Here is a 16,126-nt window from a genome sequence, read left to right as displayed (position 1 = left end):
ATAAACATGTAATTATCTTCTGAGTAAGTGGCTGTTCCTCTCACAAGATGACTCCTATAATCATTAGGTCTTTGGAACTGTGATACAGAAGCACTCTTCTCGGTTGTCTTTGCAAATACGTGTTGAAACAAATATAAATATTGTAGGGAGGATATTTTAGGTGAACTTCATGAGATGTAAAGGCCACTGTTACCTCTTTTTTTTATGACTATAATTAGGCATATTCTCCAGCCCTAGTTCTGAGCAGCTCAGCTCTCATAAATCACTGACAAGGTAAAGGAGATTCGGTCACATACATGGCTGTTAATATGTAGGTTTAGAATAAAATAGGAAATAGAGTTGGCTAAAATCCATAAAGTAATTTATTTAATTTTGTTGACTAGTTTAGGACATGATTTAGATGAATTAAAATTAATTTGCCCCTACAGGTGATTAGGTCAAGGCTTTTTTTCCTGCATATAATGTCTGTATGTAAACTCAGATACTCTATTAAAAGGGAAGAAATGACTTTCTCACAAGATCCTAGATGGCCTTTGGTAGGATTTTACCTCCACGAGACTCTTCCAGCTTTCAAAATATATTAATGTGGAGAATGTTGCACAGGGAACTGGTCTCATCCTCATAACATTTTTTCTCTAGTATATCACTGAGTTTTAGATTTTGAGTATGGTTTTTGTTTAGCTTCTCTAAATTAACTGCCTTGTTTAAATGTTACTGAAGTTCTACTTGAATAGCAGTTTATATATATATATATATACACAGTATAAAAACAGAAATACTGCTTGCATGTATTTGTTCTGTACTTATGGAAAAGGGAAAAACACCCACATTTTATCCCATCTTTACCAAGAAGGGGTTTATTGCTTTAGCTGCGCTGGTAAAACTAAGTCTCGGTTATATATAGGATTTGTATATTCGAGTATTCTACATTTTATAGAGTTAAACCAGCGCAGTGGTCGTTGCACATTAGGCCACTGAGTAGATGGGCAGTTATAAATGAGACTACCTGTATTTCTTCCTAAAACCATCGACAGCAGAAAGTGATTTTACCCCTTGGCCAGAACAAGTTTATTCCCTACAGCAACATCACAAAAGCTCTGGTTTTTAACCAGCTCTGACAAAAGGCTTCCCAACTATTTGCCTTGAAGACTTGCCCATGATAACGAGCTTGTCCTTAAGAGTGAGGAATTTCCCAGCAGCCCAGCTTGAATTGCAAAATCCCATCGTGTTTGCTGTGCAGCAATCATTTGGGGAGGAAAAAGCTTGTTAAACCAAACCTTTGTGTTCTCCTTCCAGCTGGCAAATGTCATTTTAAACAGATGAGGTTGAAGTTTACCAATTCCATCATTTCTGGACACATGGAAAGGGCTGGGCACTGGTTTGGTGCCATCTTTGGCACACGATGAAGAAAAGGCCAGGAAAGCCCCGGGAAAAAAACTGTTGGTGAGCGCAAGTACAAGCTATCGCCACCAGAACAGTTCTCAAACTTATTTGTGAATTGCTGCCAAACATAAATTAATAAGGAATAGACGTGGCTCATGAGGTGTCCCCTACGTAGGCCTAGTCATACTAGCTAGAAAAAAAGGCTTGTCACTCATGTTCTGAAAAATAGAATAAGCTGGAAATGTTGTCTTGTGTGTGACTGCTTTAGTGTGAGTTGAACAAGACTGAGGCTCAAGATGTTTTAAAGCAAGTTGTTTGCGTTTAAAACGATGCGGAAAACATGCAACTTCAGAAGCCATTGACATTCTATAAGAGTGCCGCATGTGTTACTTTTTTCTTCTTTTGCCAGATATACCTTCGCAACCTTGGCATTGATCAGTCACCTGGGACGATACTGACGCCGTTTGTGCCCCGAGGACCCATCAGGGAAGTTGAATTTTCTCCTTCAGAGCTTAGAACGCTGAAGGAATCCACTGACACGCTGACGAGGACCGTTCGGCAGCCACCAGGTATGGGCAAGGAGAACTTTGTATCGTGCAAGTCTTTGGAGAATACACAACTGCAGACTCACCTGTGAGGTTTTTCTTGGCCTGGTTGTGCCAAGTGTGTTTCTTCTCAAGTGATGCTCTGTTTGAGTCGATCTTCTCCCATCTCAAGCGTGAGATATTTGACATTGGAAAAGTAAGCGTTAAAACCTTTGAGAACGCTCCTTCTCACCAAGGAGTCATGGCTACGTGGCATCTTCTAGCCAGTGCAGTGACATTCGATCCTTCTTTATTTCTCTTTTTATAAGAAGGAAATGTTTTGCATCTGAAGGTTAAAGAAATGTTACCAGATTTGTTCTTCCTGTGAGAGAAATGTTTTGATTTCCCTTTCTTTCTCAGCCTTGGTGTGTTCAGTGTGACACAAAGTTATACGCGTTTTATAAACGACCAGATCAGTTCGTAAATCCATCCATCTAAAAAAAAAATCACTATGACTTTAACAAGTATTGAGTCACTTCTATATGAAGAGCAGCGTGCTCAGGTAGGGTTAAGATGTTCCTCAGTGGCATGCCCATGTGGTATGTCATTAAAATATAAAAATGTGCATTGCAAGTACTTCAAATGTGTGTTTTCCTTCGTGTATTCTACTTTGGCATTTGACCTTTCTGACCAGAAGTGATTAAATGCATCTCTTCTCATGCCTGTTGGGCTTGTTTAGTTTCTTTTACTATTTTTTCCTCCTTTCAGCGTTGTGGGAGACATGGCAACTGAAACAACTTGGCAATCGGTACAGGGGTAGAGTTGTTCTTGATATATATTCACCTGGGCTCTGGGCTACTTGATGTACATGAAAATACCAGTGGTTGGGCCATGAAAGGAGACTGTGTTTGAAACATATAAAATAACTGTGGCCAAGAATACCTGGGAGCTTGCTCTTCACTGTGGTCTGTACCTGGCAGCATGGATTTAAAACCAGTATTTACACTTTGGCTTATTTATTTATTTATAAAGCAATTAGTTGTTGCATATCCAAATGGTAGAAGTGCATCTTGTCTGATTTTTGGACCTTCCTAACCAGTAGTGGGAAATAAGCTTGTCCATAGCGTGTCCTTTGCCTTTTTCCAAAAGGATATTTTGGAAAGACTGCCCCACAGCCCTCCTGTGTCTTGCAGGGCTACTTTTATACATTTGGACATCGAAGCACCACTATGTCATTTATCTAAGAATATTTATTTAAAATCTAGTTTAAGCATTTATTTAAAAGCAAGTCAAGTTCTGTAGTTTCTTGGATATTTATCCAAAATGGTCTAAGGGATTTCTTTCAGTAGAGAATTTTCCTAAAGTCTTAGTTCCAGTCTTATTCTAAAAACAGTTTCCTAAATGTTTTCCAATATTTGAGTTCTTCCCTGCCTTTACAAGCCCTCTAGTGCAAGCAAAAGAAGTCTTTACTGCTGCAGCTGTTTTCTGCAGCCCCAAACTTAACTAATCTTCTGTTTCTTTGTAGGTGAATTCCTGTCAGCAGTTGAAATTACGCAAACAAGTTTTAACTCCAGCACTTCCACTCTCAGTACGTCTATACCAATGAATTCAGAAGTTTGCTCTGATATTCTATCACCCCGTGACCTCTCTCCCTGCTTCCCAAGATCTTTTGGAGACAAACCGGTGAGTCAAGGTGTTATGTCGCTCCACGAACTGGAAATCGCTGCTCTGCTTTCCGCACAACCGGAGGCAGAGTGTTCAGCTGCCTCCGAACTAGGAGAACCAAACCAGCGTCCGTGGAGTGTTTCACCTGCCTGCCATTCAGACCGAGACGGCCCCATGCTTCTCGCAAAAAGCCTTCAGGATCTGCTAGCTAAAAATGAGTCCAAAGATGTGGATATTGGCCTACAGAGGTGGACTGCTGGCTCTTTGGCTGGAGTTAAAAATGAACTGGAAGTTGACAGAGGATCACGAACTTCAAGTGTAGGTAGTAAGAGAAATAAGGGCCAAGAAAGTGATTCTTTGCTTGGATCTGGTGCATTGCAAGAAATACGTGAGCTTTTTGCAGAGGTGGAGGAAATAGCTGGCAGGTGGCGTAATCCTGGCTTTTCCACTGCCTCTTGTAGAGAAACTGGGGAGTCTTTCCCAGTGCTGGTTAGACAGGAGAATGGTCCTGAAGATTCCAGGTTAGGGAAGGACAACGTCCCTCAGTTTCAGAAGATACTGTCACGGGATGAGACTGCGACCCAAAGAAGTTTGCAAGAAGAGGAGACAGCAGTAAAACCTCTGATTTATAACACAGAGAGTTCAAGATGGGAAAATTCCTTCGATGTCAATTTGCGCAATAGTGAAGAGATGACGAAGGAAATGACCAAAGAGTTTAGGACAGGAAAATCTGTAGGAAGATCTGAGCCAGAAGGCTGTAGCAGTGCAACTTCAGACAGAAATCAGCTTGGTTTTGTGGGTCTTGCCCAAAGCAGCGGAAGTAGTGAAGTCAGCGCTGGAAGAACTTCAGAATTGGGGAATCCTTCCTCCTCAGAACCTCTGCGCAGTGTCACCGATGTCACAGGACACTTCCAGAGCGTGTCGTCTAAAACCAGCGCAGCTGGAAGCAAAGCAGGAGGTGTTCGAGGGAGCGATGACAGCAGCAGTGGAGATTCTCTAGCTGCCCGTGTCAAAAACCTTCTGGAGAATCCTCCTTCCTCAGAGCCTCTGGGCAGTGTCACCAATGTCACAAGAGGCTTCCAGAGCACGTTATCTAAAGCTGCTGCAGCTGGAAGCAAAGCAGGAGGCGTGCGAGGGAGCGATGACAGCAGCAGTGGAGACTCGTTGGCTGCCCGTGTCCAAAACCTTCTGGAGCATCCTCCTTCCTCAGAGCCTCTGGGCAGCGTCACCAATATCCAGAGCGTGTTGGCTAAAGCCAGTGCAACCAGAAGCAAAGCAGGACGCGTGCGACAGAGTGATGACAGCAGCAGTGGAGACTCGCTAGCTGCCCTTCTGGAGCATCCTCCTTCCTCAGAGCCTCTGGGCAGCGTCACCCATGTCACAGGAGGCTTCCAGAGCACGTTATCTAAAGCCAATGCAGCTGGAAGCAAAGCAGGAGACACGAGACAGAGCGATGACAGCAGCAGTGGTGATTCTTTAGCTGCCCGTGTCAAAAACCTTCTGAGAAATGGCTTGCCTGTGGTAAATGCAACACAAATGCAGAAGAGTGCGGATGAAGAGGAGAGGAAAGCGCGAGGTAAGAAAATGGCTCGGTTGTGTTTCATCAAGTGTTAGGTTAGAACGGCAAATATTTAGGTATAAATTTAAAGGATTACTTTGAAATGAAGAGGTATGGACATAGAGGACCTGAGTATGTTCCTCTGATTTTAAAGGTGTTTCTCTTTTATTATTAATGATGAGCTTTAATGGGATGGGGCTTAAATCAGTGTTCTTTAGTCATCTCACGTAGTATGACGGAATGGGTTAGAATTAGACCTTCGCAGTTTGAATACATTCTTTTGCCTCAAATTGACACAAGAAAGTGTTTTCTCCACATAGCTATTAGGCTTGATTAAGAATTTGGGAAGGGATTTTGTGCAAGAGTGTCGCCTTGAGTCTGAGACCATGAAGATGACAGAAGCAGGCAATGGGTCTTGGATCCATTTTTCCAAAGAAATGTTCAAAAGACCCATTTAAAATTGTGTTCTTGGTCAGTCCATGAGCTCTGGTGTTTGATAGCGGCCTTTGTTCCCATGGTAGCTAGAAATGCATAGCAAACTTTTGGTTTTAAGTTATAAAACTCTTAAACATGATGTGAGGAGATGGAGAGGGAATAGATTTCTGTTTTGTGTTCTTTGTGCAGTGTGGATGAAGCTCAGCCTGGCCAGCCGATCTCAGGAATCTGTGTCAGGCTTCAATGAAGAGGATCAGCGAAGAATAGAGGAAATAAAGGCAGAGCTGCTTCTGAGCGCCAAGAAATCTGCCCCAGCCAAGGTACAAACCAGCCAAACCTGCCGCTCTGGAGAGAATTTTTGAAGTGGGGGATAAATGCTGCTGTCTGGCCTGTCATCTTAAAATGATGAATTATATTCCTGTAAGATTTTTGAAGATTAGTGGTTAGACAGGGAGAGGGGGATGCAGACTAAGGGGAGCTCTGTTTAGCAGAGACGCTTGTTTTGGTTTAATCAGTTCTTATGTGTGTTTTAGGACCAGCCATTAAGCTCATTAATTGACTTAATGAGTTCTGCTTTTCACAAAGTATTTAGGCAGACTGTGCCTTGTAAACTCCTCCTTCTGTGGAAGGAGTTTATTGTACGATGCAATATTATCTTGGTGATAGGAGCATTTGTTGTGTTACTTCCCATGTGTTCTGAAACGTTTACAAAGGAGCGTGATAATTATTTTTGAGATGATGCCTCAGGGAAGAAGGGAGGAAATTGTTCCTTCTTTTTGTTGACTGCATTGAAAGCAACGGGCTTCAAGTGCGAGGAAGAGTCTGATTAAAAAAGAAACTCCTTAACGATAAGGATGATGAGAGGAACATCATGCACTGTTAATCGTAGTATTTTTTAAGAAGAGCTTGGGCTGATATCAGTAAAGAATAATCTAAGTGTAGTTAATGCTGGTTTGGGGCAGGGATATAGACTAGATGAGCTTTCAGTCTCTCACAGCTCTATTTTTCTGTGAAAACCTCACATTGCGTTGCTGTCATGTCTTGCATATCTCCTTTGGAACGTTTCTAGTTCATATATTATATGTTCATATATATAGAGTATATCCCAATTGAAATTTGTCTGAGCAGGAGTATATCGCCTTCAGTTTGACTTGAAATCTCTATTTCCAGCATTCATCTCATGTCCAGTCTAATTGTGTCGTGATTTCTAGGGGCTGTCCAAGTGTCCCAAGATAGGGCACTATTCAGAGAATCATAATCTGTCCTGAATTTGGTGTTTCAGATAAATGCCCTTGAATGAAAAATAGTAATTTAAGAGTAGTCCGTGTCTGTGTTTATAGTTTTTTGGGCATGAAAAGTGTGGGTAATATCAGCTTCCAAAAACCCATCAGACTGAGCTACTTGGTTATTCGCATATTGATGTAATCTTCGAGCCTGAAAAAAATTCTATTTTAACAATTTTATTTGCTTTTAGAAATTCAGACAATTCTTAGGCAGGAGAAAATGAACAAAATACATTTTTGCTTCAGTCTACTCATTAAAAACTGGAGGCTCTGAAGCTACTTTTTTTGCAACTTTTAGATTTTATCAGGTAACAGCTTTGTCCCTAACATTAACTTGTTACAGACTGGAACCAAGTATTTTACCTTTATTTGATTTAGTGTCAGCAATGAATTGTTTAATCCTAATTTAAAATAAGAAAAAAATCAGCTTTTCAAACCAAGACTCCAAAAAATTGCCTTAGGCCAACCACAACACTTTCTGCTTTGATCTTGAAAATCTTTTTGCTCTACGATGACTTTAATTTGAGATAAAAATATAGTTTTGGATTTACAGAATGAAGGTGGCTGGATTTTTTTTTTTGTTCTGCTGAAGATAAATGTGTTTTTTCCCTCCAAGAAAAACAATATGTCACTGAAAAACACAGATTGTTGAAAACTGTTTAACTGAAAGAAATGCGGCTGCTTTTATTGCTGACAAAATAATCTACTATAAATTTAATGGAAACCGTTCTGTAAAATACCTGTTGAATTTAAAGAGCAAAGCTGCCAATGTGCTGACTTAAAAAGAATGGAACAAAGATTCTGAAAAGATATTTTCCTTCTCCTAAACTTTGAAGACTGAGAAAGACAAACTGTTCCCAAACAGTGCAAACAATTCTTTCGTCAGACCCTCATCTTTATTTAGTGCTCCTGATGCAGCCTTATGAGTGTTCTTTTTAGAAACTTTAGACTCTGCCTTTCGTTTTTCTAGGTGACAACTCAAGAAATATAATGTGGCGCTGCGATATTTTATTGTTGCCTGCGGGAAGCGCGTGAAGCCTGTCTATAAAAAGGAGATGCAAGGAAGGAGCGGGACAGCTTGGGAAGGTTCTTCTCAGGGATCTTTTATTTCTAAAGGTTGTTCCAGCTTTTGAGATAGTCGAGGGTCTGTTTGATGCCTGTTTGTCACTGGTGATGTGGTAACAGACGCTCTAAAAGAGAAGCATCATAATGATTTCTCAAGTTCTAGCTGAGCAGAGCGTTTGAGGAGGTGATTGGGACGTAAATGGGCTGCAAATATGTACCCAAGTGCACAGCCCAAAAAAGGGAATATTCAGCATGAAAACTGAATTTTGAAGAGGTATCTCTAATAGCAAGCAGCGCTCATGAGCGTAACGCACCATTTTATTTTCTCTTTTTGTTTTCTCTTCTGTAAAACTGACAATCCTCGCGTAGTGAATCTGTTTACTCTCAATCCGTGGAGTCTTCCTGGTGATTTTATAACTTGTCCATTACACGAGGAGAAAAATACACTGTTGTGTTTTATAATAAACACTAAAACTTGGCAGAAATGCTTAGGAACAAGATGGGTCTTGTGAAACTTCTGAGGAGCTGATGGCACTTTCCTGTAAACCTGTTTGCGATGGAGGGAGACAGAGAGTCACCACAACATTGCTCTAGATAGGTTTATGTTTGATAAATAATTCCTGCATCTGTGGCCCTCCTGGTGTGGCTGTAGAGACCTGTTTTTCACCTGAGCCGGTAAATTGGTGGTATTTATTATTTTAATAGGCTTGAGGAGTTTAATGCTAGGATGGATGGTGCTCTTCAGTCATAAAGAGTGATAGGACATGGAAGTTGTTGGATTTTTTAAGCAAAAAGTGGATCCTGGGCTCCAGAAATCAACTCTGTTATTGTTTTTCCACTGAAATCATCAGGGTCTTTCCAGAGAAAAAGAATTTCAAGCGTAAGAAACTGGGAAAAACCAAAGGCTTGCAGGTGCTCTTCTGTTCCAGGAGCATTGTCTGCCAGATTTAACCACCTTCTTGTGCCCTTCGTACGTGTGTTTTGGTCCCCTAGGTGAGATCGAGGGGTTTGGAGTTGCTGTTAGATGCAGGTAAAGCTCCAGCATATTAAACCAAAGAACTTTCCTTCTAAATTGAGGACCTTATTACCCCACCTGTATTTTGATGGGTGCCAGAGAGCTACCTCTTGACTTACCTGAGAATATTCTCCTTTAGTACATGCTATTCTTCCACTAGTTGCTGTATTTTTCCACTCCTCGTACTTTCTCACTTTTTCAGGAAGTTCACCGAGTTGTAGCTATAAATTTGCACTGCGATCTCTTGCGGATCATATGCCACACAGCTCTTTTTTGGAAAGATGACACATAACAAGCACAATAACACATGTGAAAGGCTTGGGAAGACGAGTTTATAGCAACTTCTGTGCTTGCTTTCTGTAGTAGGAGTTGCTGCAGTCCCTTCTTGCTGAGGATGTCATCATCCAGGGATGCACTTTATTGATATGACATGCTCTGCTGTTTCCATAGTAGTTCCAATCAGTAGGAAAAAATAGATATAGTCTAGATTTTTATTTATATTTTTTTAAAAATAAGCTTATCTGGATCATCTGCACCAGGGAAGGTTCAGATTGGATTTTATGAAACATTTTTTCCCAGAAAGGGCTGTCGGGCATTGGAACAGGCTGCCCAGGGCACTGGTGGAGTCACCATCCCTGGAGGGGTTTAAAAGATGTATAGATGCGGTTCTCAGGGACATGGGGTAGTACTTCATTTAGGTTCTGGTTGGACTTGATGATCTTGATGGTCTTTCCCAACCAAAATGATTCTGTGATTCTCTCTCCATGGCAGTACATTTATCTCAGATTTGCTCTCTGCACCTCAATTTAAGTATTGTAATTTTTAATGACACTTAAATTAAGGAAGTGCAGATACTCGTAAATTAATAAAATTATGTCCACACTGAAATTCTCTCTATGGAAAGCTGGTGACCTATAGTTTCACACACACTAACATGATCTCTAATGATTTTGATGCAAGGTTTGGATGCTGATGAAATTGTCTTTTGTCTATTTGCAGTGTTCCCTAACCCCCATACCACCTCTGACTCCAAACTGACCTGTCAAAAAGAATCGGCAGGGAAATAACGTAAGAAGGAGCTGCTTTGTAGCATATGGTGTGGGCTTTTGTGTCAGGAGTGGGACTGACTGCACGATACCCATTTTAGTTAGTGCCTATTTAAGTGAGGGGAATCTCAGTGTGTAAATAAACGTTTATTTCTCCAGAATCAATCCAGCTGCTTCCAGAGGTTGGTGTTGCGGTTGGTTGGTTATTGCCCCTCCTCGGAGGTGCAGTGTTAACAGATCAGCTGAGTAGTTGCCTTAATTTGCTTCAGGGCAAAATCTGTTGCAGTTTTTTATCAATGCTGACGATAATAAATTACCAAGAGTGGTAACTTAAGATTTTCTCAGTTTCACTTGCAAGGCTTTCTCTTTGTGCTCTTTGACAGGCTTTCTGCATGCACCTGGGAGCGTGATGTTTTATTCACTTTTTTTTTGTAGTGTGACCTTTAATCTAGAGGTATTTGCATTTCTTTTCTTCCAAACTACCTTCTCCTTTACCACCAACCAGGTACGTAGATGCAAAGATCAGCTGTCGGCGTTTGGGAGCTTCTGCTGCAATGAGGAAAGTCTTGAAAGCAAAGATCCCTCCTGATCCCTCCACGTGCACTGGGAATTGCAGAAAGTAGCGAAACGAGGGTGGGGAACCAGTCGGAAAGAAAAGATCACGTTTTGCTTGATCTGTTTTATTGATCTCGGTAAATCTCTGCAGAAAAATGAATGTGCTGTGTTAGTACGTGCTGTTCATAATGAGCTGAAGGGTTTGGAATATCCAAACTTCATTGAGTATTTAGAAACATTTCTGCTTTGCTTGGCAAGTAACGAGAGCCATTTGCTGAGCCCTTCGTACCTTTTATCTCTGTATATTTAGTGCTTTGTCTGCAAAAGGTGAATTGAGAAATCGGGTTACATTTTGAGATGCCAGAAGAGGGTGGAGGTTCCTTAGTGGGTGGGGACTGTAGCCCCAGGAATTTCCCAATTAACTGTCAGTAATCAGCCTCATTAACAGGCAGCTGAAAGGCAACATCATCTGAGTATGCTCAGAGTTGGGTGTGGATTTTTTTTTGGTCTGATTCTGCCGAGGGGCGATACCATATGTTGCCGAATTTTATTTACCTGGTAAGATAAATTGCTGTTGGTTGTTGCTCTTGGGACTTTTTTTTTGATGGTGGAAAGGGGCTCAAGGTACAGGAGAAGATAAAGCAAAGAGGATGAGAGAGAATGCTGAAAATGGGAATGGTTCATAAAATTGGGGAAAGAAGCGAGGCCAGAAGTTAGTAGTAAAGTAAATTATTAGTTTCAGTTTCCCACATGACCACAGATAGGTAATTTAAGACACACCATTATGAAAATATGCAGCAGAGATGCCTGAATACACGTAGTCAAATAGCAGAATCCTAAATATAGCGGCTGTGATACTGGGGGTAATACAGATGTGGGGCAGTTTCCGTGGTCAGACAAAGGTGTAAATATAACTTACTTTTAAAAAAGATTTTTGGGAAGAGAGAACTGACAGTGAACTTAGTTTTGGTGGGATTTGTGTGGTTTTCTAGGAATACCTTTTCTCTTTTTGCGGCATCGTCACCAGCTTTCCAAACAAACAAAAAATATTTGTGGCAAATGGATCTGTTTTGGTGGGAGAAGGAAAATGATCTGCACCTGAGAACTGGAAAATTTTCACAAGTTATCATTTACCTTAAAGAGCAAATCAAAGCTCTGATTATTTTCAGTCATTTTTTTTGATTATTGTCAGCAGCGGGTGGTGACCATGAAAAGGTTTATTACAGGTCTTGTCTGAGAGGGAAATTGGCATCCTTGTTTTAGGGGAAAAGAACAATATCAATTATGGAAAATTAAAGCTTTTCTAATTAAATGTTTTCTCATGCTTTGTGAAGAACAGCCTTCTTTTCTTCCCACTTGTTCCCATGTAACTGAATTCCTTTCATTTTATTTGTTTCATAACCACTAGAGTGAAACAATTCAAGTGCAAGGGAAAACCTTTTCTATCCAGCTCTGTTTTGTGTGGTGATAGTTAGGGCACAGCAAATATCTGCTGCAGAAGTGTCCCTGTAACCCTAAAATGTCATGTAATGTAGAGCGTTAATAGCGTGGAGTTTGGACTGTGGTCCAAACCAGAAGAGTTTTAGTGCGCGTCTGTGATTTCTTGGACGTCACCAGATCTTTACATACTTGGTCAAAGTTTTGAGTCTTACAGCTGGAAGTAAATGTGGGTTTCTGCGTTGTTTTATTTTTTCCGTGGAGTTTTAAAGAGATGCTTTTCATAAGTAATTTACAGATCACGAGTAGTTCAGTCGTATACAAGATCTCCATCCTTGGAGATTTACGAAACTTGATGGGACAAGGCCCTGAGCGACCTCTTCCAAGTTGAAATTCCCTACTTGGAGTGAGAGGTCAGACTGGAGACTTCCAGACATCCAACCTAAGTGTTTCTGTGATTTTGTGTGGCTAATTGACTATATTTTAATTAACAAATTTGAAATCACAAGGCTTTAGTGATGCATGTGCACCTCTATAAATCCTCTTGAACTTAGTGGATATTAATTCAGAATAATAATTTTTCCTAGTATGTTCTGACCTGGGTTTATGGCAAATGTTGAGCTCTGTATGAAGCCAACTCATAGAATGGAAGAAAGTTTTATTCTTGTTTTCCTGTGAGTGATGTCGAAGGAACTTTGCCTATTTAAGAGAGTTACAACTTTATAGTTCACAAAACCAATGTGTTCTATTATAGATGTCACTGCTGCTGTTTGTTACAGCATCAAAACCATGCTAGCTAATTTGTTGGCACTTCAAATATGACAAATGTTTAATTAGTTCCATTAACAGATGAGTTCCAGAGAAAGCGTGTGCTCATTCATGGTGACAGACTCCTGATCGTTGACAGCCCTGGTGTTTCTTTGAATTCTGCAATCCAGAGTTTGGCAAAGGCAGGAAATTCCCCACATAACCGATGGGAATTGTTCTGTATTTTTCAGGATCCGTGGGTGTGTGGTTTGGAAGATGCTTCTGAGTGTAACCGTGATCAGGAACAGAACACAGAGCGTTTCAAAGCTCCAAGGGACAAAAGATTTCAAACCGACAGCCAAACACAAGCAGTCAAGACTAAGGAACTTTTAGAGTCCGGCTTAAGACACGTCGTGCCGTTCTATAGAGCTGATCCTTCTGCTTGTTGCCTGCTGAAGGACACGCAGTTTACGTCTCTGAGTACCGTTCAAACACCTAATTGCAACCAGCATCAGACAGTTGAAACTGGTCATTCTGATGCTCTTGAACTTCATCCACCAGTGCAGGAGGAATGGGACACGTGTGCAATGAGGTCTGTAGCTGCTTCCAATCCACAGACAGACACCCATTTACCAGCTCAGAAGAAGATGTCGATGGAGAAGTGTTCTGAAGATCCGTCTCAGCAAATTACTTCCATCACCTTTTCGTCCCGGAAGCGTTTGCAGTCACCGTTGGCTTCCCTGGCACTCAGCGGCGGTCTGACCAGAGATGGTCTGGGTGGGATGATGCCTTTGGAAGTTGACTCCACCAGTTCTGAGGAGCAGAGCCATGGCAGCCACCGCTGGGAAAGATCTCGGACCCGTCCTCCTTCGAGTCCAGCGCTTGCTGGCTCAGTGTCTGATGAAACTGCTTTTACTGCTGAGAAAGACGGGTTTCATCGTCTCTCCGCTGACAGGAACAGAGCTGGAGCTTATCGAGAAACAGACTGTTTGTCAGAGCAGGATTCTGGAAGCATCCGTGCTGCTAAAAGACAGACCCTTAGTGCAAAAGATTCTGACGTTCCGCCGCAAGATGTGACTGAATTTGGCAGGCACGGTGCCAGGCTTGGGGGGCTTGACTGTGAGATAAGATTCAGTCAAGAAACAAACAGATTTGATGAACCCCATTCTAGAAGCTCTTACCAGCAGGACAAAAGCAGCTCACCTGGCCACAGCCGGTTGCGTGAAAGCTTAGAAGGTTCAGGTCCAGCCATACAAACTGGTTTGCTGAAGGACCAGAGTAAATTGTTGGAAGAAGAAGAGAAAAGCCCTTCTGATAAAGTAGCTCTCATTCAGAAAGAGGTTACGACAGAGCAAATCGGTATGTCTCACCACTCGCCTGCGGATGAGGTTTTATCCACCACATCTGTATCCCCTTCATCACCAGCTAAGAAAGTCCTGTCCTGTGTCCACATCACCCTGTCCCCAAAGTGTAACAACTCAGAGCTGCGTAGCGACTTGAATACTGAAAATGAGATGAGGTCGTGGGATAAACCTGTAGTTAATACTCAACCAGTGCCTTTAAAAACTCCAGAAGCTGTTTCTAAATTATCAGCTGCTGCTTTCACTCCAGAAGATCAAAGATCTTCACCTTTCCCAATGCCAGGATCTTCAGGAGATCCCTGCCTGGTGCTTCCCTCCGTTACAAGCTCAGAGCTGCCCCTGCAAAGCAGCGAGAGGCCACAAATTCTGGGTTCAGGGGGGTGTAATCTGAAGAATATCTTTAACTCCGTAGTTCCTGCACAAACTGGGAAAAGTACTTCGGATGCTGCCACACAGATAACAACAGAAAGTCCTGAAAAAACGACCTTTTCGGCAGAAATTTATGTTAATTCGCAAGACAGTGAAAATGCTGCCCACCAGTCGTCTCTCCAGAAAGCACGTGAACTTCCCACCAATACAACTTCATCTCTTAACGAGGTTTCCTCTTTCCCAAGGCAGAGTGGTGAGCAAATTAGTGTCTTATTTGTATACGTAGACTGTATTCAAGTTCGAGGTATTCATAGGTATTAAAAAACCAAAACCAAACCCAACTCGTTTTGGAAATAACATTCTTGAGATCATTTTGATATTTAACGTTGCTCAGATGAGACAAAACCCAACCTTTAAACTTGTGCTCTGCAGCCTTGTTGGTAGAGAGTTGTATAAATACAGTTTAGTTCCGGTTTATCTGGAACTGAATTTGTTGAGTACAAGTCTGGTTCAAGATGGTTTTCCAACATTTTCTAGATGATTTGATGTAGTTTCACTGCTTAGAGTTTAGCAGGAGATATATCAGATTACTGATTTACTCTCTAGTCAAGGGAGTACAAAAGCTGAGAGGAGAATATGACCATCACAGTTTTCTGTAGAATAAAATAGAAAACACGGAGAACTTTAAAATCTGTTGATGGAGGGATGTGGATGTCGAGCAGTGGTTTCCCACAGTGGTGGTTTGTACTACTGCTGTGTGTAGATTTGAGTCATTTTCGTTATTTTTCTTGGGCTCCAGGCTTTGCGTCTCTGTTCTCAAGGTGTTTAAAATAGTATGAGTAGAGAGAGCAGATTCTTTCATTATATCAGAATGCAAAAAATACTTCTTTTACATGATCACCTCTTCTCTTTGCTAATGTTCTGGTCCAAACATTTACTAGAATTCTGTTAGGACAACATACTGTTTTATTGGCTTGAGAGACAGGTATCCATGCTCATTTAAAATAGTTTCATTAAACATGGATCAACTGGGAGCTATACGGGTATGTGAGTTGGTTTTTTAAGCTAGTATTCGTCACCTTAGTCACAAATTTACTATTGAATAGTAAGGAAGCTATTTTGTTATAGTGAAGCGACAGTCAACCTTCTAACCATTGGGTGGGTATTAATGAAATAATCAATAATTACAATTTATTTTCCAAAAGAATATGCTGTTTCTCCAGATTTACCACAGCGAACATCTTCAGCAGTCTCTTTGGGTCCTGATTTGTTGCTTTTATCTTTGGTTGCGTTAAAGGATTTAAACCTTTGCCTTCCATCCCCACAGACCAGCCCTTGCTGCTGCCGTATAAACCTTCTGGGAGCACTGGGATGTATTATGTTCCTTATCTAAAGGCAGGATCCAAAATTTCTCCACTTGGGTCAGAAACCAGTGTTGAGAGCTCTCACTCAGGTACGTCTTTATCTTGGGTCTCCCAAACGCAAAATGATGGTCGTAGTTGATGTAATTCAAAATATATCAATTTCTTATGCAGAATTGGCTCAGTTGAGCTCACAACTCTTCTGTCCTACCAGTTTAGAGTAAGTGCATTGATTTTAATAGAAAAAATGTTCACGTTCACACCACTTTATAACACAAAGATGTATGAGTCCTGACTGTAGGCTGTGGTTTCAATTTCTGTG

The 16,126-nt window shown here is 41.3% G+C and overlaps 1 protein-coding gene across 4 annotated transcripts in view; it reads left to right on the top strand.

Annotated features, from left to right (window-relative positions):
* Positions 1–16,126, top strand: part of ALMS1 (ALMS1 centrosome and basal body associated protein) — a 69,841-nt gene that overhangs the window by 29,084 nt on the left and 24,631 nt on the right. For all 4 annotated transcript variants that reach the window (XM_065634147.1, XM_065634145.1, XM_065634144.1 and 1 more), the window contains 5 exons: positions 1,793–1,952; positions 3,433–5,148; positions 5,755–5,885; positions 12,965–14,696; positions 15,771–15,896. In XM_065634147.1, coding sequence (XP_065490219.1) covers positions 1,793–1,952; positions 3,433–5,148; positions 5,755–5,885; positions 12,965–14,696; positions 15,771–15,896 — 3,865 coding nt within the window. The remainder of the gene's footprint in view (positions 1–1,792; positions 1,953–3,432; positions 5,149–5,754; positions 5,886–12,964; positions 14,697–15,770; positions 15,897–16,126) is intronic.

This window comes from Caloenas nicobarica, chromosome 4, assembly GCF_036013445.1.
Source record: "Caloenas nicobarica isolate bCalNic1 chromosome 4, bCalNic1.hap1, whole genome shotgun sequence".
NCBI classification, from domain to species: Eukaryota; Metazoa; Chordata; class Aves; order Columbiformes; family Columbidae; genus Caloenas; species Caloenas nicobarica.
Note: the sequence above shows the minus strand (reverse complement) of the source record. Positions and strands in the feature narration are given on the sequence as shown.